The following is a 25,820-nucleotide window of genomic DNA, read 5'->3' as shown; positions in this document are numbered from 1 at the left end:
GATTCCCATTTCCGCTCTAATTTACGTGATATTTGCTTTATGTTTCGAGGTTGGTCAGTGTACCACAAGCTTATATATTATATATATATATTTTAAACACCTTAGATATATAATTTATGTAGTTTTCTTCAATATGCTGCAGTGATTAAACGTTTGGTGGAATTCAATAAAATAAGAATTGTGGCTGTTCACCGATTGAATTTAAAGCTGCCATATGCTTTTGTACAATTTGTACATATTTAATGTACAAAAAAACTCACAGGTGAGAACAGTACTATTCCACGTTGATTTATTGTCTATTGAACAGGTGTTTGGACAACAGTGGCCAGGTGGCGTCCTTCACAAGACAACCTTCAGAGGTTTATCAAGTGAATATGCTGACCTATTACAGTAATTACTGTAAATTATATATCTTAAGGAATAATGAAAATAAAGTTCTGAAAAAATTTATTACAGCAAGTTGATTCCAGATGTGAATACGATATAATTAAATACATAAATTCAAAAATCTGAACAATTTAGAACATTTACAAATCAAGTACTTATTTTAATTAAAATCATCCTCTTTGTAAATCCTTCTAGTCCAGCAGAATGACAATTTACATACATAAAAAATATTTAAATGAAAAAATAAATTAATGCACATAATATACATATATCATCTTATATTTTTGGCATTGATTGTCATCTGTAATCTATTCCCATAAATACATAATGTCTGAATTATTTCAACAATATCATTCCTTATCTTAGACTGTATATACACTCTATAATCCTTACAAATATGCTCTCACATTAAACTGTATATAAAGCAAAAAACAACAGCCCTCACCCAAATCTCTATAATTACAAAACAAAGCAGAGTGAAACGCTTTGTCCTAGGTTGCCTCAGAATACTTGCACACTGATTGGTAATTGCCCCGTAAAGACGATCAAATTGTCAAGTAAATAAGACAAGCATTTAAACATTTAAAACAGAACAGTTAATGTTGTCAAGAGGTGCCCTGATAACAAGAAATTCAGAACTAAGGGAAATATTTCTTATTGTTCAACACATTGTCCTCTAAATTAACAAGAAAGCAGCCTTCTGTTATTCAAGATATTTTATGGCTACATTTAGATGGATTATAAAATCTTTATTTTTTAGTTCCAATATTCTGACACTTTCAGGCTTGACTATTTTGTGTTACGTGGGACATTGTCTAAACAACAGATATTGACATCTGATCTGATCAAAGGTCATTCATAAAATCACAGTCTACATAAATACAAATATGTAACTCTTTAACTGAATTGTTGAGGTTGATGGATTCTCAATTTCCAGTGTCCTAGATTGCTCAATCTTGAATGATTATAGCAGCTTTGTTCAAGGAGCCCTAACCAAATAGTAAGACAGACAGCACGTCTTGTACTGGTGTGTACCGAGAGCCCTGGGCCACGAGCACATCAATGTCCTGCAGGCATCCTGAGTGGTCTGTAGTCAATACAACATCCTGTCTAAAATGAAAGCAAAATCTAAGCTTATTGAAGTCATTTGGAAGTGAAAATGTAGTCTTGATCTCAGAGGAAGAATTGTGCAAGAATTAGTGGTGTTTTCAAGAACTTACAAAATGTCTGTATATCGCAGTTAAATCCCAATAAATATGTCACTGCCATCTAAAATGTTTAGCAAAAAGTTTTTCACTGGTCAATTTTTAAATGGCTTTAATTATGCTGCATTACCATAATAATTATATAAACACTGAAAATACAATAAATAATACCACTTAAGGAGCACCTTATTTCTATTAATATTCATTTGTACTTAATTAGTCAGTCATATACTATTTAATCCGGTTTGTTTTTATATCACTGCAGTATTAAAAGTAGCACGCTACATCTCCAAATCATGACATGACTAGGTATTCAAATACATACGCACTCTCTCATACATGCCTACGATCACAGTACAAAGAGACAGAACACTTTGTTAAAAGGCTAAATACCCATGGCACGAAACATCCAAGACTGAGCCAATAGTTCACTAGCTACTAGTCCAACATATCGCTACTGGAGACAGCACTGTGAACACGAAGAGAAGAGAAGAGATAAGAAGAGAAGAGAAGAGAAGAGATAAGAAGAGAAGAGATAAGAAGAGAAGAGATAAGAAGAGAAGAGAAGAGATAAGAAGAGAAGAGAAGAGAGGAGAAGAGAAGAGATAAGAAGAGAGGAGAAGAGAAGAGATATGAAGAGAAGAGAAGAGAAGAGATATGAAGAGAAGAGAAGAGAAGAGAGAAGAGACGAGACGAGAAGAGAAGAGAGAAGTGAAGAGTCTTTACCAGAGGTCAAATCCTAGAAAAGTCTAAACACAGAATACCATAGGATTCTTACCACAATTACAGTGGTGATGCAGTACCATATGATACAGGCTAAAGCTCAACACTAACCAATAACCAAGCACGAAAACTCTGAGGAAATGTGCTTGTATACTTTTGAATTGAGTGGTGTAAAAAATTAGTCTTGTAATTCTTTCCTACCCTCCACTTGACTAACAAATCATGAGGATCAAACTTAAGCACTCAAGCCTCACCACTTATTTTACCTTCTCATTTACTTCACACTTTCTGTTTGTTTGTTATGTGGAATTATGTGGGAAGCCTCAATACCTAGAGGCCAGGAGTACTTCCTGTTGTGAACAGCGTCAATTCCAAGAGGCCAGGAGTACTTCCTGTTGTGAATAGCCTCAATTCCAAGAGGCCAGGAGTACTTCCTGTTGTGAACAGCCTCAATACCTAGAGGCCAGGAGTACTTCCTGTTGTGAATAGCCTCAATTCCAAGAGGCCAGGAGTACTTCCTGTTGTGAACAGCCTCTATACCTTGAGCCCAGGAGTATTTCCTGTTGTGAACAGCCTCAATTCCAAGAGGCCAGGAGTACTTCCTGTTGTGAACAGCCTCAATACCTAGAGGCCAGGAGTACTTCCTGTTGTGAACATTTACCACAATGCCACAAAAACAGCATTCTTTAAAGTGTTTCTTTTTGTAATATGTTCTCACTAAATACCAAAATCTCCAATATTCATTTACACTGCAAATGCTATGAGATTGCGATGTAACTCTTCAAGCCACCTTATTGGAGGGTCCTGGGTTAGAAGGACATGACTTCAGAGTTTTAAGGCAAGGCCTTTTAGAGAACACACTGTAACAAGAACACTGTTACAAGAACACTGTTACAAGAACACTGTAGCACAGCAGTAACCATGTAAGGACATAATTAGATGATTAAAATGTCCTACTGTGCTCATGTCATAAAATAAGCTCAAAGGCCTATATAAAAAAATATAAGCCAATGACAAAAGATCATGTAATAACAAATTAAGTTCTATCTGTACAATGATGTATCTGAACAAGTATGTGTGATTATGCTTTTCCACATTAATATGAAACAATGCTAGTCCAGTGCCTTAGAGAAATCTTGTCATAGTTTTGCAACAGCAACTTGCAATGCATATTGGCACCAAATGCTGTTCTAATTTGTACAGCAGTTTGTACAGCAGTTTGGCCGTCCTACAAAGTAAAACCTGACAGAATCTCCTTTTTCAGGGTCAAGATCAACTCAATTTAACAAAAGAGAAGAAATTTAAATAAACCAAAAGGTAAGAGTGAAATTCTCAGCTGTCGTGTTGGTGCGTACACTTCTTGGTATGTACACTTCTTTTGTGTATTGCATTTTTAACTTCCATTTTTGAGCAGTAGTAACAGGAGAAAGTAAAAATGTGCATATGATGTGGCTTTAGGTTACTGCGAAACAGACAAAACTTTGCCTCCTAAGACAAAAAGCCGGACTCCTAATCATGTTGAGGGAGCTACTCACTAAGTCATTGCACTGCAACATATAAGACAATGTTTCCACACAATTAACAGCTTCACATTACAGCAAAAGTACATAGACATCACAAGCCCCTAGAATCCGTCAGCTCGCATAGGTACTGGGCCACACTACCTATGGACTACACACTTGGAGGCCTGCATATCCAGAACCAGCTCTTCATAAGCAAGCCTTCAGACACAGGTCACACCTCTAGGGCTGCCAAGGCCTCCCGGCACTATCCCGAGTCTAGTCCATGGTCTCGGGTGTTGGGTGGGGCAGTGTGTGTGTGGGGCGGGGCTTGCTGGTGCCGGGCGCCTGCCCCTCGGTGGGCGTGGGGCTCCGGCTGCTGTCGCTACTGCCAGGCCTGCCTTGTCCAGGGCTGGAGCTGTGCGAGTCGACCTGCCTCACCTCATCCTCCGAGGTAAAGTCTGAGCTGTCAGATGGACTGAGGTTGGCCATACTGGAGGAGGGCAGTGAAATCTGATGGAAACATCAAAGGAGAAAGTAAATCTGCCATCGTACCACAGCAGAACTGCACAGAGATGCGTCATTAAAGCTGTACCAGGAGGCTACCATGTGAGCTTCACAGCATAACAATAAGTTATATAGTAACAAAGTCTAATTACAGTAGAACCCCAGACCGCCTCAGTACTCGACATATTCGGAGTTTGATGCAAAATTTCGAGAAAATTTTGTCTCGGAGCCCGAACAAAACTTCCAAACAAAATGCAGTTCGTGCTTCAGTTAGTTGCCATTGTTGTTCAATGGGTTTTAAACCATTTTGAGGCTGTGCTCCAAGCTTTTGCTGTATTTTTGTTGTTTTTTGTGTTTTTTGTACTGTTTTAGACAAATAACACAGGTTCCAAGAAAGACATAGCAGAAAAGCAGAGGAGGGAAATGGTAAGAGCAACAATAGAGTTGAAAAAGGCGATCATAGAGAAGAATGATCTTAGAGAAGAATGATCTTAGAGAAGAATGATCATAGAGAAGAATGATCATAGAGAAGAATGATCTTAGAGAAGAATGATCATAGAGAAGAATGATCATAGAGAAGAATGATCTTAGAGAAGAATGATCTTAGAGAAGAATGATCATAGAGAAGAATGATCATAGAGAAGAATGATCTTAGAGAAGAATGATCATAGAGAAGAATGAGAAATGGCATTCGTGTGATGGACTTAGCATTGGAATTCAACTTGATGGTTGAGAACGGATTAATCCGTTTTCAGTTATTTCTTATGGGGAAAATTGATTCAGAACTCAACTGCTTCGCTTCTCGACGCTCCTTCCGGAACGAATTAGCGCCGCGTTCCGGGGTTCTAGTGTACTTAATTCTGAGTTGAGGTATTTTTACTGTATTCTTCCATTCCAAAGTGGCATGTATCATTTCTACTTGGGTAAAAGGATGAATATGAATTGTTGTATTGGCAGTCTCACATTGTGATAACAGTTACCTGGAACGGCTCAGTGACGCCCACAATAGAGCTCATATTGTTGCTATAATAGCACAGGATAAATTCCCCAGACTCTTTGGGCAGCTCTTCCTCTGCAAAGGTAACCTGGGAAAATGAAGAAATAATGACATTCCTACACATCGCACACACTGGAAGCAGATGCACTGATGAGCAGGTGTGTGTTTGGCAGCTCTTACCTCATGCTCTTGTCTAAGGTAATCAGATTCTTCTTGTTTAGCCCAAGTATAACCCACATAATCCTTATGATGTTTAAATCCAACCTGGACAAACACATTATTTAGGACACAGCTGAGCAACTGTCTTGCAGTTATACAGTAATCTAGTTACAGTAATCTAATTACTACAAGCTAAATTTTACCTTGTAAAGTCCAATCCAATCCCAGGAGCTTCTGCAGTAATTGTGGGCCACCTTGAATTTGGCGATGGCATCTGCCACTTCTCTCCATTCATCCTCCACACTGATCGTTACCAAAGGAACGTCCACCTTATACGGGAACTGCAGACACCACTGCACGTTAAAGGTTCTGCCGTAAAGAGTCTCGACCCCCAGCAAGAGTTCAGCCATGCTGTGCTCACCTGTAGGGTGAAGATGGAGGACACGGGCTTGTGGTCGCTGACGGTGTACTCCATGTAGCTGCGGTACAAATGCTGCACCACCCGAGTGCCGCTGGTCAGGCCCGAGCTACACTTGGACATGTGACTGCCCGCTAGAGCCATCGGCCTCAACCGCCAGAGAATACGGTCGGTCCAGGCTGGCTTACGCTTTTTCCCACTAGGAGATAAAAGTGAAATAATATAGAACACAGGACTTGGGAATAGTTGTAACAGTGCTCACTAGGGAATGTAAAAAATACAATTTAATTAGCTTTGTTGGTTTGCAAGCACTGATTAATATCAGGCGGCTGTATTGTAACACGTAAGTCTCAACCGGAAGGCTGACGTATCTTTGTGGATTCATGTTGATATTGGGACAGTCATGGTCACAGATAAGGAGTCAACTTATCTCTCCATTAAATTATCTAACTTTTTTCTAAGAATATTTTATTTTCAATATATATACTCAACCGTTCAAAAGTTTGGGGTCACATAGACAATTTTGTGTTTTCCCTGAAATTTCATACTTTTATTTATCAAATGAGTTGCAAAATGAATAGAAATTACTAGGGACTTTTTTCTAGGGAGTTTTTCCTTGCCACTGTCGCCTTTGGCTTGCTCACTGGGGGCTAGGACTCGGCTGTAACGGTGGCCGGCGGCAGACGGAAGAGACACGGATCCGCTGGTTGACTCACGGTTACGTTTATTGTAAATAAAGATTGCGCAATAGCGCACGAGAAACATTCAGCACACAAACACGACGTGCAGAACATAGACAACGACGAGCACAAGACACTGCGCGAATGCACATTAAATAGACAGACCACACCAACCCCACGTGATGACGAGACGAGCCACAGGTGAGACGGATAATGACAAGACGCACCCGCACCCACGGAGGTACACAGACGCAGACGAATAGACGCAGACAACGTTAACACACGCCCCAAAGGAAGGGTTCGGGGACCGTAGCGTGACAGACGCCCCCACCAAGGGCACTACCCGTCCCGGGGTGCCAACAGGACCAAGCGCCCCGAACCCACGTCGATGGGCGGATCCGAAGCGCCCAGTCCTGCGTCTGGGAGATGACCGCCCTCGGTGGAGAGTTCGCCACGAACAGCCTAGAACACCCTCCCTGGGAAGACCGGGGAAAACACGTTAGACACGTTTAACGGGACGGACACAAACACACAAACTGGTACATTAATACATAGAGGCACGAAAGGGAATAACGGATTAGGCACACATAAGGGAAGACTCACGAACACAGGGACAGACACACACGACACAGGCGCCAGGCTGCGCGCCAGAAGGAGGGCAATCAGGGGAGAGAGACCGGGAGCTGCTGGAGCCGCAGGCGCTGCGGTGGGCGGTGCTCCTCCTGCCCTTGCTGCAAACCCTCCACCGGGCGCAGCGCGGCTGGCGGACGCACCATGTGCCGCGCAGTTGGCCGACGCGCCAGGTGCAGCGCGACTGGTCTCTCCCCTCGGTGGGCCGTAGGGCATCCCTCCTTCTCCTCTCGACCGCCCCTTGGAGCTGGCAGTGGGGTCTTCTCCCTCTGTCTCCATCGCCTCACTGCCCCGGCTCCAGCTCATGGGCTGCTCCGGGCTGCCGCCCCGCGAGTAGTCCATCTCTTCTCCCTCGGAGCGGTCGGAGGATGGGCCCGCCTCAGGAGTCCACCTCCCCTTTACCGTCCCGGCAGACAGCTCAGAGGGGGGAGGGTTCTCCTCCTCATCCTCAGTGTAGGAGCCCTCTTCCTCGGGGTATGCGGAGCACTCCGACGGAGGGTACTCCTCCTCGTCATACTCCTGCTCCTCACCTTCCTCCACGGTGGTAGAGGGACCTACGGGCGGAGGGATGTAGTCCTCTTCCTCGGACTCCTCCTCCTCTTCCCCGTAGTCGACGGTGGACACGTCGTCTAGCGACGGCGGGTAGTCCTCTCCCTCTCCACCGTAGTCCACCGTGGAGGCGTCGTACAACGACGGAGGGTAGGCCTCCTCCTCTCCCTCTTCACCCTCACCGTAGTATACGGTGGGGGCGGAACAAACTGAGAGAGCCTGGTCTTCCTCTTCCTCCTCGCCCTCTGATTCCTTACGTTAACACACGCCCCAAAGGAAGGGTTCGGGGACCGTAGCGTGACATCGGCACTTGTAAAGCTGCTTTGTGACAACAACTGTTGTAAAAAGCGCTATATAAATAAAATTTGATTTGATTTGATTTGATTTGAAATATAGTCCAGGCATTGACAAGGTAGAAATAATGTTTTTTTTTTTTTTGAAATAATTTTCTACTTTAAACTTTGCTTTCGTCAAAGAATGCTCCCTTAGCAGCAATTACGGCATTGTAGACCTTTGGCATTCTAGCTGTTAATTTGCTGAGGTAATCTGGAGAAATTTCACCCCATGCTTCCAGAAGCCGCTCCCACAAGTTTGATTGGGTTAATGGGCACTTTTTTCATACCATACGGTCAAGCTGCTCCCACAACAGCTCAATGGGGTTGAGATCTGGTGACTGCGCTGGCCACTCCATTACCGATAAAACACCAGCTGCCTGCTTCTTCTCTAAATAGTTTGTGCATAATTTGGAGGTGTGCTTTGGGTCATTGTTCTGTTGCAGGATGAAATTGACTCCAATCAAGCACTGTCCACAGCAGGGGTGCCCACAGTTTTCAGCTTGCGAGCTACTTATAAGATGACCAAGTCAGAAAGATCTACCGGGGTGGCGGGCGAACGTAATTTGTTGAGCGGGGGGGGATGTCAATCAAAATACAACCGTCAGTGCAGATGTGCGATTCATCTACTACTATTTTATGTGACGCGATCTACGCACATTCCTTCGCGATCGACCGACACTTCCTTCGCGATCGACGTAATGAGCACCCCTGGTCCACAGGTATGGCATGGAGTTGCAAAATGGAGTGATAGCCTTCCTTATTCAAAATCCCTTTTACCTTGTTCAAATCTCCCACTTTACCAGCACCAAAACAACCCCAGACCATCACATTACCTCCACCATGTTTGACAGATGGTGTCAGGCACTCTTCCAGCATCTTTTCAGTTGTTCTGCGTCTCACAAATGTTCGTCTGTGTGATCCAAACACTTCAAACTTTGATTTGTCTGTCCATAACACTTTTTTCCAATCTTCCTCTGTCCAATGTCTGTGTTCTTTTGCCCATATTATTCTTTTTCTTTTATTAGCCAGATATGGCTTTTTCTTTGCCACTCTGCCCTGAAGGCCAGCATCCCTCTTCACTGTAGACGTTGACACTGGCGTTTCGCGGGTACTATTTAATGAAGCTGCCAGTTGAGGACCTGTGAGGCGTTGATTTCTCAAACCTGAGACTCTAATGTACTTGTCTTCTTGCTCAGTTGTGCAGCGGGGCCTTCCACTTCTCCTTCTACTCTGGTTAGAGCCTGTCTGTGCTCTCCTCGGAAGGGAGTAGTACACACCATTGTAGGAAATCTTCAGTTTCTTGGCAATGTCTCGCATGGAATAGACTTCATTTCTCAGAACAAGAATAGACTGTCGACTTTCAATTGAAAGTTGTTTTTTTTTGGCCATTTTGTGAGTTTAATCGAACCAACAATTGTAATGCTCCAGATTCTCAACTAGCTCAAAGGAAGGTCAGTTTTATAGCTTCTCTAATCAGCAAAACTGTTTTCAGCTGTGCTAACCTACTTGCACAAGGATTTTCAAGGGTTTTCTAAATATCCAATAGCCTCCTTACAGAGTTAGCAAACACAATGTACCATTAGAACACTGGAGTGATGGTTGTTGGAAATGGGTCTCCATACATGTAGATATTGCATTAAAAACCAGATGTTTACAGCTAGAATAGTCATTTACCACATTAATAATTTATAGTGTATTTTTTTTGTTATTTATTTAATGTTAGCTAAATTGAAAAAAAAAAACTGCTTTTCTTTTAAAAATAAGAACATTTCTAAGTGACCCCAAACTTTTGAACGGTAGTGTATATATATAAGCTGCACCTATATAAGCCGCAATATAAGCCGCACCTACAAAGTAAAAAAAAAAAAAGTTAAATGTTGTATAAGCCGCACCGGGCTAAAAGCTGCATATATCTACTGAACTGAATACATTTAACTGATCAGTTTCTGAATGGTGCCTGTAGCATTTCACGTGTGACAGATTTGATAACCCTTTATCAGGGGCGTGCAGACGGAAAACACACGCACTGGCCTGGTAACACACACACACACACACACACACACACACACACACACACAGTGCCTCTATTTGATCAAATTTGGCTTTCAGCCGGTGTTGTGCTGAATTCCGACTTCCCTCATTTATCCGATTTATATAATATATCATTATATTGTCGATTTATGTTTCTATGCATAAATAAGTGCTAGACATTAATTATCCATCACAGCAAACGGCACAACATTATCTATGTCCAAAGACACACTGGCTCAAGACTGTTAATTATTTAAAATAAAATACACACTGGCCAGAGCCGGAGTGGCTAATCGGGAGATTCGGGAGGATTCCCGATGGGCCGGCTCATATCAATCTCTAGTTTGGGCCAATTGGGAGGGAAAAATAATTTTGGGTCGGATTTGGGCATGAAACTCTCAGGCTGAAAAAGGGGTACACTCCGGCCCTGACACTGGCTATACCGAAGTTCACCTCTGACCACACGACTTCGCAGTATTACAGCAGTATTATGTCTAAATATCTAGTTAGGACAAAATTAGAGTGCTCAATGAACTAAGTTATAATCATTTTAACTCCTGAATATCATCTGTAGTGGTGTTATGCATGTGCAAACAAGGGGAGTTGGAATTTGGCACAACATATGTTGGCTTGAAAAAAGTTCTCCGTTGTGCCTGCAGCTTGCATGTGCTAAATGAAAATGAGCACTTTCTTCTTTTATTTACAACTTTGACCTACCACCTGATTAACTTTCTGCTCCACACCTGACGGGTGAAGAAACATCTACAGAATAGTCGCACCTCATTATAAGCCGCATGATTCAAAGCGTGAGGGGAAAAAAGTAGCGGCTTATAGTCAGGAAAATACGGCAATTACGTATATGAAAATTATTTGAAATAAAAACTGAACACTAAAGTATCTCTGATACCACTCTTCCCAACACTGTTGTTTACTCAATTAGTTCAACTTTTCCATCCTTACCTGGTATCATATGTATTTGTTCCCACATCAAACTTGTAGGTGGGAGGAAACTTGAGTGGTCCTTCCTGGAAACCTTCCAGAACAGTCTCACTGTCTTTGGCCATGTTCAGCTGTAAGAGACACATGAATCTGAAACTGTCCACACTGATGCTTGAACACTAGGTTCACATTGGTCCACTATTCTACTCATGTGCTGTTCTGAAACCAGTTTGCTGGTTCTTGTTTAGTGGTTTTCATTATATCTTGATAAGGAAGGCTGAATTTATGCAGATCCAACCCAACAGAGTAGCAACCAAATGAAAGAGCAAATGTTTGGGCTCTTCCTGCTGTTGTCATAGTTTACATCCTCCCTGTTCAGTATATTCCCCATAAACAACAGACTGAATAACAGGAAAATTAGCTGCTAGGTGTCATGAGATAAAAGAAGAGACACCAAAGATGTGGTTCAGTAATTATTAACCAGCACAAAGATATTTACAGTTTTTTGCAACTGCTAAGACCCCAAAAGTGGTCCTTATAGCACAGTTTTTGAAAAACACTAACCCATGTAGCCTCTATCTATTGACCTGGTGTGCTAAACCTTAAGCACATTCTCTGACTTACACTCATTTAGACATTCTTAAACACACTTGTTGCAAAAAATTAAACACAGTTCTTGACATAAGACATGACATTCAAAACTGAAAACCATGTGCCACACAACTGCTACACTCACCTACAAAAATTCATACCCAGTTCTCACAGGTTACAACACTTCTAGCTAATTTTTTCCAAATCTTTAGACATCAAAGACTAATTCCTAGAAAAGAGGACAAAAGTTGCAAATCTTGGTTTGCACATCAATGGAGTCCAATACTGCATAGAGATGACGATGAAGAGGAGGAGAATGAGGAAGAGGATGAGCAACCATAATGGATGAGATCAGAGCCACTCTGGTTGACCATGTGGTCAAGCATGCGTTGGGTTTTCTGGAGGTAAAGGGTCCAACCTTATCTGTGCTGCTACACTGTAGCATCTTCCAGACGTTTCAGTGTGACAGTGTGAAACAACTGCGCTATGAATTTGCGCAAGTCTGCTCTGCTATCCACTCACTGATAGTACAGTGTCCTGTGCCACACAGCATTGACAACGTTGCCTATTTCATACTGTTGAACAATACTGTAATGAATATCATAGGACACCGTGCCATTGTCAGAGTCCCTGACATCACACAATGTATGCAGCCATTAGCCAGAATGATGGTGTTCATCATCATGACACTCTTGGTCCCTACAACATTGTCCACATCATCACCTTCCACAACACACAAACATACAAACCGGATTCCAAAAAAGTTGGGACACTAAACAAATTGTGAATAAAAATTTAATGCAATGACGTGGAGATGGAAATTTTCAATATTGTATTTGTAATACAACATAGATGACAGATGAAAAGTTTAATCAAGAGTAAATGTAACATTTTAAAGGAAAAATCGATTGATTCAAAATTTCACATTGTCAGTGAACACAATCCACTGTGCCATCTGCCGTTGCCAGCTGAAACTCTACAGTGCAAAGAGGAAGCCATTTCTAAGCAAGCTCCACAAGCTCAGACGTTTGCACTGGGCCAGGGGTCATTTAAAATGGAGTGTGGTTAAACTTGAGAAACTGGTCTCCTCTGTCCCCAGATGTCTGTTGAATGTTGTAAGAAGAAGGGGGAATGCCACACAGTAGTAAAAATGGCCTTGTCCCAACTTTTTTGGGATTTGTTGATGTCATGAAATTTTGAAACAACATATATTTCCCTTAAAATGATACATTCTCTCAGTTTAAACTTTTGATCTGTGATTTGTGTTCTATTCTGAATAAAATATTAGATGTTGGCACCTCCACATCATTGCATTCAGTTTTTATTAACAATTTGTTTAGTGTCCCAACGTTTTTGGAATCTGGTTTGTACTCATTCTCCATCACTAGGAGGATGAACCAGAACAGTTTGCACCGGGCTGCTCAAGTACACACTCACTGAACAGCCACAATAGTAGTACTTTCCTTTTGTCACATCAGTGTGTAGTTCTCATATGGGAAAGGCTCGTCATTTGAAATTTGTTTGGATGGAATAATACGATTTTGGCAAGAGTTGAAAGAGTTTTGGTTGAAGTGTGGGGTTTTTCCAAAAGTGTGAGATGTTTTGCCTGTTGTGTGTGTGGCGTTGGCTCCTGTGTGATATGTTTTGACAAAAAGAGACATACTTTCAGAAATTGGGTCTTAGCGTCTGCAAAAAACTGTAAGCATTTATGACTTACACCATGTTTTACAGCCTTGATTAACCATCAAGACATAAGAATGAAAGTAATGATTGAAACAAATATTAAAAAACTCTCCAGAATCAAAGTGAATCTTACTTGATCTTTTTCCCACAGCAGGGAAAGTCTATTACCATCAATAGCTGCCTTGACCTCCGGTATCTCCAGGTCTTCAATACGAAAGTTTAGATCCCCAAACCAGAAAACAACACTGCAAACAAAAACATCTGAAAATAGTCTGTTGTTTAAGGAAGGAACATTATTACACTGCGCAGTGCAGTAAGCGTTTAGGACAGGAGCTGTGAATCTGTGAGCTAGAACCCTGGCCTAGAACCCTGGTCTAGACAATTTACCTAAAACCTCAATCTAGACCACTGACCCAGGATAATCAAATAAAAAGGCAAGCTGTAGGTTTGGGATTGTAGGAGTAATCATGGTATTTTATGACTGTAGTCTACAATGAAGAGTGTGAATGAAATCAGAGAATTCAGTTGATGGATCAGAATCGTTTTATTCTTATTTCTTTACAGTTAAAGTAGTGGAGCTGCAATTGTGAGACAATCGTGTGTGTGAGGGTGTGAGTGTGTGTGTGTGTGTGTGTGTGTGTGTGTGTGTGTGGGTAGGTGTATGTGTATGTGTGTGTATTTGTGTGAGGATGAATGTGTGTGTGTGTGTTTGTGTGTGTGTGTGTGTGTGTGTGTGTGTGTGTGAGACTCACTCATGATCCAGGACACCTGTGACAGTCTGACCTTCAAACTGTTGCTGCTGTAAAATGCTCTCAAAATCCTCCATGCGCTGGTCTGAATTCTCCATGTGTGCCGGCAGGTGGCAGTTCAGGAAGCAGATAGAGTGGCCAAACACACTCATGCGAGCACTCACGCCTCCCTTATTTCCCTGCACGAAGGACGGGGAGAGATGGCCAGATTAAAGATCAGCAGAAGAAACTAGAGAAAGATCATTATGTGGGACTACAGATGCTATTATTTAGTGTATGAATGGTAAAGCTCAATAAAGCTCATTTTCATTTTTAGCGAAATGAAACTGGTTGTAAATGTAGAGCAAGCTGCAGGGCACATTATGAATATTTCAAATGTTCCCTGTGACTGTAGAATGAAGGAAAACAGAGAGAGGTCAGGAAAACAGGTGTGTGTATAAAAACAGGTGTGTGTATAAAACAGGTGTGTGTATAAAAACAGGTGTGTCTATAGAACAGGTGTGCACATAGATCAGGTCCAGCTATGCATGTCTGCCATTCGGAGAATGGACACTGTGCTAGTTCATAATTAACTTTTGTTTTTTTTGTTATTTAATACATATTTAAGGACTTCACTGATAGGCACTTCTTTGGGGCTTGTGAATTTGCTTGCAAAATAAGAGTCCCAGTATTGAACAAGCACTTTTTTTCTAGAAGTCTTTATAGAAGTTCAGCTATGATCCAGACACAAATGAAATCTGCAACAATTCAACACATGATGAGGTGACTACAGGTTTTTAACACATTGGATGACATAATACAGTCATAACTGGATTTAGTGAAGGTTGGCCAAACAAGGCAAATGTTGGGGACTTTATTGCTGATTCAGTCTGATAGGATCACATATGACTCACCCAGATCCCCCCCCCAGTCTGATAGCATGGCGTATGACTCACCCAGATCACCCCCAGTCTGATAGGATCACGTATGACTCACCCAGATCACCCCCAGTCTGATAGCATGGCGTATGACTCACCCAGATGCCCCCAGTCTGATAGCATGGCGTATGACTCACCCAGATCACCCCCAGTCTGATAGCATGGCGTATGACTCACCCAGATGCCCCCCAGTCTGATAGCATGGCGTATGACTCACCCAGATGCCCCCAGTCTGATAGCATGGCGTATGACTCACCCAGATGCCCCCAGTCTGATAGCATGGCGTATGACTCACCCAGATGCCCCCAGTCTGATAGCATGGCGTATGACTCACCCAGATCACCCCAGTCTGATAGCATGGCGTATGACTCACCCAGATGCCCCCCAGGCCAGTGCGTGTGTTTTCCGTCTGCACGCCTCTGATAAAGGGCAGGTGGTAGTACTTAGCAAAAACCAGCAGCAGCACTCCCTGCATTCTTTGAGATGTTACCTGTGTTGAGATGAAGGAGACAAAGTCAAATTTATTTATATAGCACTTTTTACAACACATGTTGTCACAAAGCAGCTTTACAATCATATGTGTCCAGATTCCTAAATGAGCAAGCCAGAGGTGACAGTGGCGAGGAAAAATTCCCTATGATGGTGGGGATTAGGAAGAAACCTCGGGAGAACCAAGACTCAAAAGGGAACCCATCCTCCAATAGGTCGGAGGAAAATAAGTTCATATTGAAATGTTTCATACACAAATTTGATTGAATCCTTTAAGTGAAACTCTCTCTAGTAGGCTGTAACCACTGCTGCAGCTAGATGGAAGTCTTCTGGTGCACACCTACAATACTGAAATTACAGCTAAAGACTACATGATATACAGGTGCAGGTGATATACTGGTCATAAATGAGAATATCATGAAAAAGTAGATTTATTTCAGTAATTCCATTCAAAAAGTGACACTTGTATATTATACTTATTCATTACACACAGAGTGATATATTTCAAGTGTTTATTTCTTTTTATTTGATGATTACAGGTAATGATGCCATATAGCACCTCAACTCTCCATCCTGCTTGTTCGCACCATGCTTGAGTTACCGACTTCTCAGTCTGGTTGGCATTATATGCAAAAGCATTTGTTCATGCATATGTTGCCTATTTCTGTACTGTACTCAAACAATAAAAGCAGCACTTTTCTCTCTCTCTCTCTCTCTCTCTCTCTCTCTCTCTCTCTCTCTCTCTCTCTCTCTCTCTCTCTCTCTAATCCAGAATTAGTCAATTATTAAATAACTCAATGCTTCTCACATTTGCATTTTTCCTAGAGGCACAGTGACATCCAAATAGTACTGCATCTACACTACACCAAGTAGCAGTGATAAATACACACACACACACACACACACACACACACACACACACACACACACACACAGTCATAGTACTGCATCTACACTACACCCAGTAGCAGTGATAAATACACACACACACACACACACACACACACACACACAGTCATAGTACTGCATCTACACTACACCCAGTAGCAGTGATAAATACACACACACACACACACACACACACACACACACACACACACACACAGTCATAGTACTGCATCTACACTACACCCAGTAGCAGTGATAAATACACACACACACACACACACACACACACACACACAGTCATAGTACTGCATCTACACTACACCCAGTAGCAGTGATAAATACACACACACACACACACACACACACACACACACACACACACACACAGTCATAGTACTGCATCTACACTACACCCAGTAGCAGTGATAAATACACACACACACACACACACACACACACACACACACACACACACACACACACACACACAGTCATAGTACTGCATCTACACTACACCCAGTAGCAGTGATAAATACACACACACACACACACACACACACACACACACACACACACACACACACACACACACACAGTCATAGTACTGTTCTGACTGCTATTTGGTTGTTCCCCTTTACAGCCACTGGTGGCGCTGCTAATGTCATTAATGCTCTGTCACTTAAGTCTGATTTGCTAGCTTAGTCACATGGTGAGGTTCATAGGTCAATGTGGCCATCTTAGACTCAGCTGTGCACGTGATGAAGTAGGTGTAATGACTCTACAAACATCTCTATCCATCCTCACGTTTTGTGCCATATCTTTCACTGTTTGTAAGTAAAACCTTTTGCAGTATGTTTTAAAATATGTATTAGTAGAACATTACATATATCTGTGACCTGTTAGTACAGTTAACTGCATTTCTGTTTCATGCTCTGTGTGGATACATGGTCATGGTGCTTTACAAATGTTGGTGTACACTGTATCAGACCCTCCAGAAAGTTGCAATGTTGCGATTTGCAACTTCAACGCAACTTCAAGCAAACCCCGCGAATTCAGGGCGGTGTTGCAACTTCAGCTAATCACCGCAACTTTCCCGCAAATTTGACCAATCACTGATGTCGTCTTGATGTGACGTCGACAAACTCCCGCCTTAGTTCCGTATATACGTTCAACTGAGATAAAGTTTAAAGTCAGAGATAAAGTTTATTTATCTCTGATCCATATCTACGAGTTACTAGTTCGCTCTGGCGCCAACCACTGGCGATCGATCTCGATATAATACTTAATTTGTGTCCATTTTACAGGCTGCCCGGTAACAACTTATGTTCGCTAACCCCGCCCCCCCGTCAACAATTAATGTTCGCTACCCCCTCCAGGTTCAAATCTCACTCCAAGCAATCTTGAAAATTTGCCAACCCTGAATAAATAGGTAAATAGATCATTAAAATGGACTACTAAATAGAGGAAACCATACAACATTTACTCCCTATTGTAATGTACTTACAAAAAAGCAAAAACACACCGCAACTTCCATCGCAATTTTTTTGAAAAACACCCGCAACATCAAACATTTTAGCCCGCAACAATCACAAAAAAGGCCCGCGAAATCCTGGTGGGACTGACTGTATTAAGATATGTGATGTTTGTTTGCAGTTTCACAAGTGAAATGGGAATTTGGAAAAAGTAAACACTGAAGACACTGAAACGCCTTTGGTCCAGCTCTTTATTCAAACCCTATTGTTTAGCTATCTGTCAAGTTGTATTAGGCTACATGCAATAAGGACAGAATAGTGAAAAAACACTGCAAAACCGGCACCTAACACAGGATCAGTGGTGAAGCACTCGTTTATGCTGATTGATATGCCTTGGAGGAGTCAATAATTATGGAGGAAGCGGACAAAACAGAGGGACAGCAAACTCATGAGATGAGGTCAGTCACCTCTAGCTCATCTTTGGGGTCAAAAAGATCCGCAGCTAGTCTGGCTGCTGCTCAAGCTCGAGCAAGAGCAGAGGCAGCACGTGCACGAGCCAGTTTCATCAACAAAGAAACAGCTGTTAAACTAGAAAAGGTTCGTATGGAGGGTACTTTGATGGCGATACAACAAGAAAAAGAGGTTGCTGCTGCTTTGGCTGAAGCAAAAGTATTCGAAGAGGCTGCCGAGCTCAGCTTTGGTGGTAGTCAGAAGAACACCTCAATTAATTTACCTGCAGTAGATCCAAAAGAGCACACCAGCAATTATGTAGAACAGCATTTTCAAACACGAGCACATCAGTGCCCACCTCCTTCACCCTCTCCTCAAGAACGCGATGTCAAACAGGAAGATGAGGCTCATCAAGTCTAGGCAGGCTCTAGATCCCATATGCCTAGTCTCTCATTTTATGGTGAAAGGTCCGCTCAAGAGGCCACGTTATATCCCAAAGAACCAAAAAAAGAAGAGGATCATCATGTACAAGCTCCTGTACAAACGTATACAGCCTTTCAAACACATCCTCCTCCACATGAAAACACAGCAGTAAGTGACATCGCCAAGTTCCTTGTCCGTCGTGAGCTGTTAAGTTCTGGGCTCCTCAGGTTTGACGATCGCCCAGAAAATTACTGGGCTTGGAAGACGTCTTTCTTGAATGCCAAAGCAGGCCTGAACCTCTCTCCAAGTGAAGAACTAGATCTTTTGATGAAGTGGCTTGGACATCAGTCAGCTGAGTATGTGAAGAGAATCCAAGATGTGCATGTTAGGTATCCTGATTTTGGTCTCAGGAAAGCTTGGGAGAGATTAGAAGAGACCTATGGAGCCTCCAAAGTTGATGAAAAGGCCCTTTTGGACAAAATTGAAAACTTCCCTAAACTCAACAACAAAGATCCTCTAAAGCTCAGGGAGCTTGGAGATTTATTGCTTGAAGTGGAGTCTGCAAAATCGGAAGGCTACTTGTTAGGACTTTCATACTTGGACACATCAAGAGGTGTTAATCCAATTGTTGAAAAGTTACCTCACAATCTGCAGGAAAGATGGATTTCTTATGGGTCTCAATATAAAAAACTACACAAAGTCATTTTTCCTCCATTTTCTGTCTTTGCGCAATTTGTCTGTTGTGAAGCTGATGCAAGAAATGATCCAAGTTTTAACCTATCTTCTGGTGCATTTCACACAAGGTCAGATATGACTGTCAAAAGACCAATCCCTGCAAAGTTTTCTATCACCACTCATAAAACAGGAGTAGCACAAATGGATGAGTATGCAACACGCACATCTGCTATGAAGATAACAGACGTTGAGAAACAGTGCCCACTGCACAAAAAGGCTCACCCTTTGAGACGTAGAGGTTTCAGAGCAAAACCATTAGAAGAGCGAAAGAGCTACCTCAAGGAACAAGGAATCTGCTTCAGGTGCTGTTCTTCCACGAGTCACATCGCAAAGGACTGTAAAGCTTCAATCAAGTGCTATGAATGCAACAGTGAGAGACACATTTCAGCCCTTCATCCGGGACCAGCTCCGTGGAACCAGGAAGCCTTGCCAAAGTATGGCGGGGAGGAAGAACGAACCCAGACTACACACATCACGTCAAAATGCACAGAAGTCTGTGGTACTGGTCCAAGCCCCAAATCATGCTCTAAAATCTGCCTGGTTAACGTGTACCCTCGGAACTGCCCAGAAAACATGCTGAAGATGTATGCTGTTCTAGATGAACAAAGTAATAGATCCTTAGCCAAGTCTGTGTTTTTTGATCTGTTTAACATTGAGGGCAACAACACCCCTTACACCTTGCGCACCTGTGCTGGTATTTCTGAAACTTCAGGGAGAAGGGCAGTTGGATTCCAGATTGAGTCCCTAGATGGCGACATAAGTGTGTCACTACCTACACTTATTGAATGTGATCACATGCCTGATGATCGTTCTGAAATTCCAACTCCCGAAGCTGCACGACACTTTGAACACCTGAAACCCATAGCTCATGAGATTCCTAGTATAGACCCTCATGCACAGATACTTCTACTTCTTGGAAGAGACATCCTTCAATTACACAAGGTCAGGGAGCAGCTTAGTGGCCCCAATGACACCCCCTTTGCACAACGATTAGACCTGGGCTGGGTTATAGTTGGGGATGTCTGCCTGGGTTCTGCACACAGACCAGCTGATGTGAACACATTTCGCACTAACATCCTGTCAAATGGACATCCTAGCATTTGCTTTCCATGCCCCAATGTCATTCATGTGAAAGAGAAGTTCAGCATTAAGGTGCACCAAACATCTCCTTTCAACCGTGTTGCTCATGTCACTTCAAATGCAACAAAATGCACATTGGGAAGCACAGTGTTTGAAAAGACAATACATGATGAAAAGATTGCACCATCCATTGAAGACAGACTGTTCATGGAAATAATGGAGAAAGAAATGTTCATAGATGAATCGAATAGTTGGGTGGCGCCACTTCCGTTTCGTACACCAAGGCTTCGTCTTCATAATAACAGAGATCTAGCCATGAAAAGGTTGCATTCACTTTGTCAGACACTGAAGAAGAAACCACAGATGAAAGAACATTTCGTGGACTTCATGCAAAGAATCCTGGATCTTGGTCATGCAGAGTTGGCACCAGCTCCCAAAGAAGGAGAAGAAGTCTGGTATCTGCCTCTTTTCGGTGTCTACCATCCCCGTAAACCAAGCCAAATTAGAGTTGTTTTTGACTCAAGCGCACAGGACAAAGGTATGTCCCTAAACCAGGTACTCCTATCAGGTCCTGATTTGAATAACACCTTGTTAGGGGTCTTGCTACGCTTTCGCCAAGAAACAGTTGCTATAACTGCCGATATTGAACAAATGTTCCACAGTTTCATTGTACGACAAGACCATCGTGATTTTTTACGATTTCTATGGTTCAAAGAAAATGATATGACAAAAGAGGTAGCTGAATACAGAATGACGGTCCACTTGTTTGGTAACAGTCCTTCACCTGCCGTAGCAATCTACGGACTCCGCCGTGCAGCTCAGCTTGGGGTGGATGAATTCGGAAAGGATGCAGAGGAGTTCGTAAAACACAATTTCTATGTTGATGACGGGATTACATGTTTACCTACTGTTGACGAAGCAGTAGACCTACTGAGAAGAACTCAAGAGATGCTTGCAACCTCTAACTTGAGGCTTCACAAGATAGCCTCAAATTGTCCTGCAGTTCTCATGGAATTCCCAGTTGAAGATCATGCAAAGGATCTGAAAGACCTGGATCCAGAAGTGGACACACTTCCTACCCAAAGGAGCCTTGGAATGGGCTGGGATCTCAAGAGTGATACCTTTGTCTTCCATATCACTACAGACGAAAAGCCCTTCACACGTAGAGGAGTTCTGGCCACAGTAAATAGCATTTTTGATCGGATTTGTGGCTCCCATTACAATGCAGGGAAAGATTCTGCTGCGTCAACTAACTTCTAGTTCCTTGGATTGGGATGTTCCACTACCATTAGAAAAGAAGGCTGATTGGGAATCATGGAAGAACTCGTTACAACATCTGACAGATTTGGAAGTTCCCAGAACTTATGTGAACATTTCGCTCTCCAAAGCCCAAAGGATAGAGATCCACGTGTTCTCAGATGCGTCCCCTGTGGCCATAGCAGCTGTGGCCTATCTGAAGGTGAAAAATATCAGCGGAACATGCAAGACCGGGTTTGTTCTTGGGAAGGCGAAATTGGCGCCCACCGCCGCACATACAATTCCCCGTCTAGAGTTAGGCGCTGCTGTTTTAGCTGCTGAACTAGCAGAGCTTGTTGTAGAAGAGATGGATGTCAAACCAGATGTGATTGAGTTGTACACGGACAGTAAGGTGGTATTAGGATACATTCGTAACCAAACAAGACGCTTCCACATCTATGTCAGTAATAGGGTGCAAAGAATCCAAAGGTCAACCAAGCCAGAACAGTGGCATTACATACCTTCAAGTTTGAATCCCGCAGACGTTGCTACACGTCCTGTAATTGCTTCAGACTTGCATAACTCTATCTGGCTATCTGGACCTACCTTTCTCTCTGTTCCTGATGGGTCCTTCACTGAAGAGGAATCTTATGAGCTCATCAACCCAGACTCTGACATTGAAATTCGGCCAAACTGCACCAGTGTAACAGTTCACGTCTCTCAAGACAAACTCGGATCTCATCGCTTCCATCGTTTTTCCAGCTGGAAGTCCCTCTTGCGTGCTATCGCCTGCCTTATTCATGTTATTCATTCTCTAAAATCCAACACTGAGAGGAGCACATGCAGTGGGTGGCATTATTGTCCAAGGCCTCGCACTGTAGATGAACTATCTCAAGCAAAAAGTACTATCCTTCGATGTGTACAGCAAGAAGTCTATTCAGGTGAGTTAACGTTTTTAAAGGCAGGAAGAGAAATTCCCAAGAGAAATACGTTGAGGAAATTATATCCCATAATTGATGACGAAGGTCTTCTGAGAATTGGGGGAAGGCTCGATAATGCGCAGGTACCTTTTGATGAGAAACATCCTATCATTGTCCCCGGCAAAAGCCACATCGCTTCTCTACTTGTGAATCACTTTCATGAGCGGATCAAACACCAAGGCCGTCTTTTTACAGAAGGAGCCATAAGAAGTGCAGGATTCTGGATTGTTGGTGCAAAAAGGTGCATTAATAGGGTTATCTACCAATGTGTTCAGTGTAAGAGGCTCAGAGGAAAAACCACAGAACAAAAAATGGCTGATCTTCCTGAGGACCGCCTCAAAACGGATCCTCCTTTTACCTACATTGGGCTAGATGTATTTGGACCATGGACGGTTGTGTCTCAGCGCACTCGAGGAGGCTATGCACGTAACAAACGATGGGCAGTCATCTTCACATTCTTGTGTGTCCGTGCTGTCCATATTGAGTTGATTGAATCAATGGACACATCCAGCTTTCTGAACGCACTTCGACGCTTCTTTGCCCTAAGGGGGCCTGTAAAACGAATACGCTCTGATTGTGGGTCCAATTTTGTTGGTGCTTGTAAAGAACTGCTCATGGTCCTGGAGGAACCAAGTGTTAAAACCTACCTAAGTGAGGAAGGTTGTCGCTGGGTTTTTAATCCTTCCCATGCCTCCCATATGGGTGGGGCTTGGGAGAGGATGATTGGCATCTGTCTGCGCATATTGGACTCTATGCTCCTGCATACGGCCGAGTTACGGCTCACTCATGAAGTGTTGTCTACACTTATGGCAGAGGTCTCTGCAATAGTGAATGCAAGACCTTTGGCTCCCATTTCTAGCGATCCTGATTCACCTGCTCTCTTGACCCCAGCCATGTTGCTACCCCAGCCATGTGGCCAAAAGGCCAGCCCTCTTCATCCTGTGCCAGGTACATTCGACACCAAAGATCTCTTCCGACAAAAATGGAAGCAAGTACAACATCTTGCAAATGTCTTTTGGGAGCGTTGGAGGCTTGAATACCTCAGCACTCTACAGAGCCGCAGGAAATGGCAGACCGAGAGGTCTTCTGTCAAAGAGGGGGACTTGGTCTTGCTGAAGGACATTCAAGTTAAGAGAAACGAATGGCCTATGGCTCGCATAACACAAGTTTTTCCTGGCAGTGATGGGAACGTCAGGAAAGTTGAGCTTAAAGTTGTTAAAGGTGGTACTGCAAAGACTTACCTCAGACCTATTTCCCAAATAATCTATCTCATGTCACCATCATAGATGGCAATAATTTTGATAGGGTATAGTGGTATTTTACAATTCCAGACGGGGAGTGTTCTGACTGCTATTTGGTTGTTCCCCTTTACAGCCACTGGTGGCGCTGCTAATGTCATTAATGCTCTGTCACTTAAGTCTGATTTGCTAGCTTAGTCACATGGTGAGGTTCATAGGTCAATGTGGCCATCTTAGACTCAGCTGTGCACGTGATGAAGTAGGTGTAATGACTCTACAAACATCTCTATCCATCCTCACGTTTTGTGCCATATCTTTCACTGTTTGTAAGTAAAACCTTTTGCAGTATGTTTTAAGATATGTATTAGTAGAACATTACATATATCTGTGACCTGTTAGTACAGTTAACTGCATTTCTGTTTCATGCTCTGTGTGGATACATGGTCATGGTGCTTTACAAATGTTGGTGTACACTGTATTAAGATATGTGATGTTTGTTTGCAGTTTCACAAGTGAAATGGGAATTTGGAAAAAGTAAACACTGAAGACACTGAAACGCCTTTGGTCCAGCTCTTTATTCAAACCCTATTGTTTAGCTATCTGTCAAGTTGTATTAGGCTACATGCAATAAGGACAGAATATAGTACTGCATCTACACTACACCCAGTAGCACTGATAAATACACACACACACACACACACACACACACACTCACACACAGTCATAGCACTGCATCTACACTATACCCAGTAGCACTGATAAATACACACACACACACACACACACACACACACACACACACACACACACACACACACACACACACACACACAGTCATAGTACTGCATCTACACTACACCCAGTAGCAGTGATAAATATACACTCACACACACACAGTCATAGTACTGCATCTACACTACACCCAGTAGCAGTGATAAATATACACTCACACACACACACACACACACTACATCCAGTTGCAGTGATAAATATACACTGACACACACACACACACACTCACACACACTACACCCAGTAGCAGTGATCAATATTGGCACACACACACACACAAACAAACAAACAAACACACACACACACTCTACACAGTCATTGTCTGGTGGTTAGAGATCTGGTCTTGTGACAAGAGGGTTGTGGGTTTGATTCCCAGGCCTGAAGCTATGACTGAGGTGCCCTTGAGCAAGGCACTTAACCCCATCTGCTCCCCGGGTGCTGAGCACCACAGCCCCCTGCCAGGGGCGTAACAGGAAATTCTGGGCCCTGAACACACTCAATGTCAGTGGGCCCCTATAAATGCCAGTAAACGAGGCACCTAAGCAAAATGGGCCCCTCTCCCTACTCAGGCCCTGGGTAGTGAGGTCTACTTTTCCCCCCACTACCACGCCCATGCCCCTAGTAATCGATAGTGTGTGTGTGTGTGTGTGTGTGTGCGCACCACAGCCCCCTAGTGATTAAATCAAATCAAATCAAATATATTTGTATAGCGCTTTTCACAACACATGTCACAAAGCGCTTTACAGGATTTACAAGGTTAACAATACTATGGGTCCAAATCCCTAATGAGCAAGCCAAAGGCGACAGTGGCAAGGAAAAACTCCCTAGATGGTGGGGAATAGGAAGAAACCTTGGGACAGGGATGCACAACTTGAGGAGGAGCTGGGCCACAAATAAATTTAAAGCTGCTCGATGGGCCACCATGGGGTAGTGATTGTTTTTTTTTGTTGTTGACGGGGGGGGGGTGGAATCGCGCGCTGTCGATTTGCGAGGTCGTGCACCTCTCGAATTTTGTAACTTTGCGCGACCCGCGCCTCA

At 42.9% G+C, this 25,820-nt stretch overlaps 1 protein-coding gene across 5 annotated transcripts in view; it reads right to left on the bottom strand.

Moving 5' to 3' along the window:
- Window positions 1-272: 272 nt before the first annotated feature.
- Window positions 273-25,820, bottom strand: part of inpp5jb (inositol polyphosphate-5-phosphatase Jb) — a 45,645-nt gene continuing 20,097 nt past the window's right edge. For all 5 annotated transcript variants that reach the window (XM_076987131.1, XM_076987132.1, XM_076987128.1 and 2 more), the window contains 9 exons: window positions 15,373-15,489; window positions 14,086-14,261; window positions 13,467-13,578; window positions 11,081-11,190; window positions 5,899-6,094; window positions 5,681-5,818; window positions 5,499-5,582; window positions 5,302-5,406; window positions 273-4,327 (listed from right to left, as the gene is read on the bottom strand). In XM_076987131.1, the coding sequence (XP_076843246.1) occupies window positions 4,094-4,327; window positions 5,302-5,406; window positions 5,499-5,582; window positions 5,681-5,818; window positions 5,899-6,094; window positions 11,081-11,190; window positions 13,467-13,578; window positions 14,086-14,261; window positions 15,373-15,489 (1,272 nt within the window). In that variant the 3' untranslated portion in view covers window positions 273-4,093. The remainder of the gene's footprint in view (window positions 4,328-5,301; window positions 5,407-5,498; window positions 5,583-5,680; window positions 5,819-5,898; window positions 6,095-11,080; window positions 11,191-13,466; window positions 13,579-14,085; window positions 14,262-15,372; window positions 15,490-25,820) is intronic.

The sequence above is a fragment of the Brachyhypopomus gauderio genome, unplaced genomic scaffold, assembly GCF_052324685.1.
Source record: "Brachyhypopomus gauderio isolate BG-103 unplaced genomic scaffold, BGAUD_0.2 sc51, whole genome shotgun sequence".
NCBI classification, from domain to species: Eukaryota; Metazoa; Chordata; class Actinopteri; order Gymnotiformes; family Hypopomidae; genus Brachyhypopomus; species Brachyhypopomus gauderio.
The sequence above is the reverse complement of the archived record's forward strand: the minus strand, read 5'-3'. Positions and strand labels throughout refer to the sequence as shown.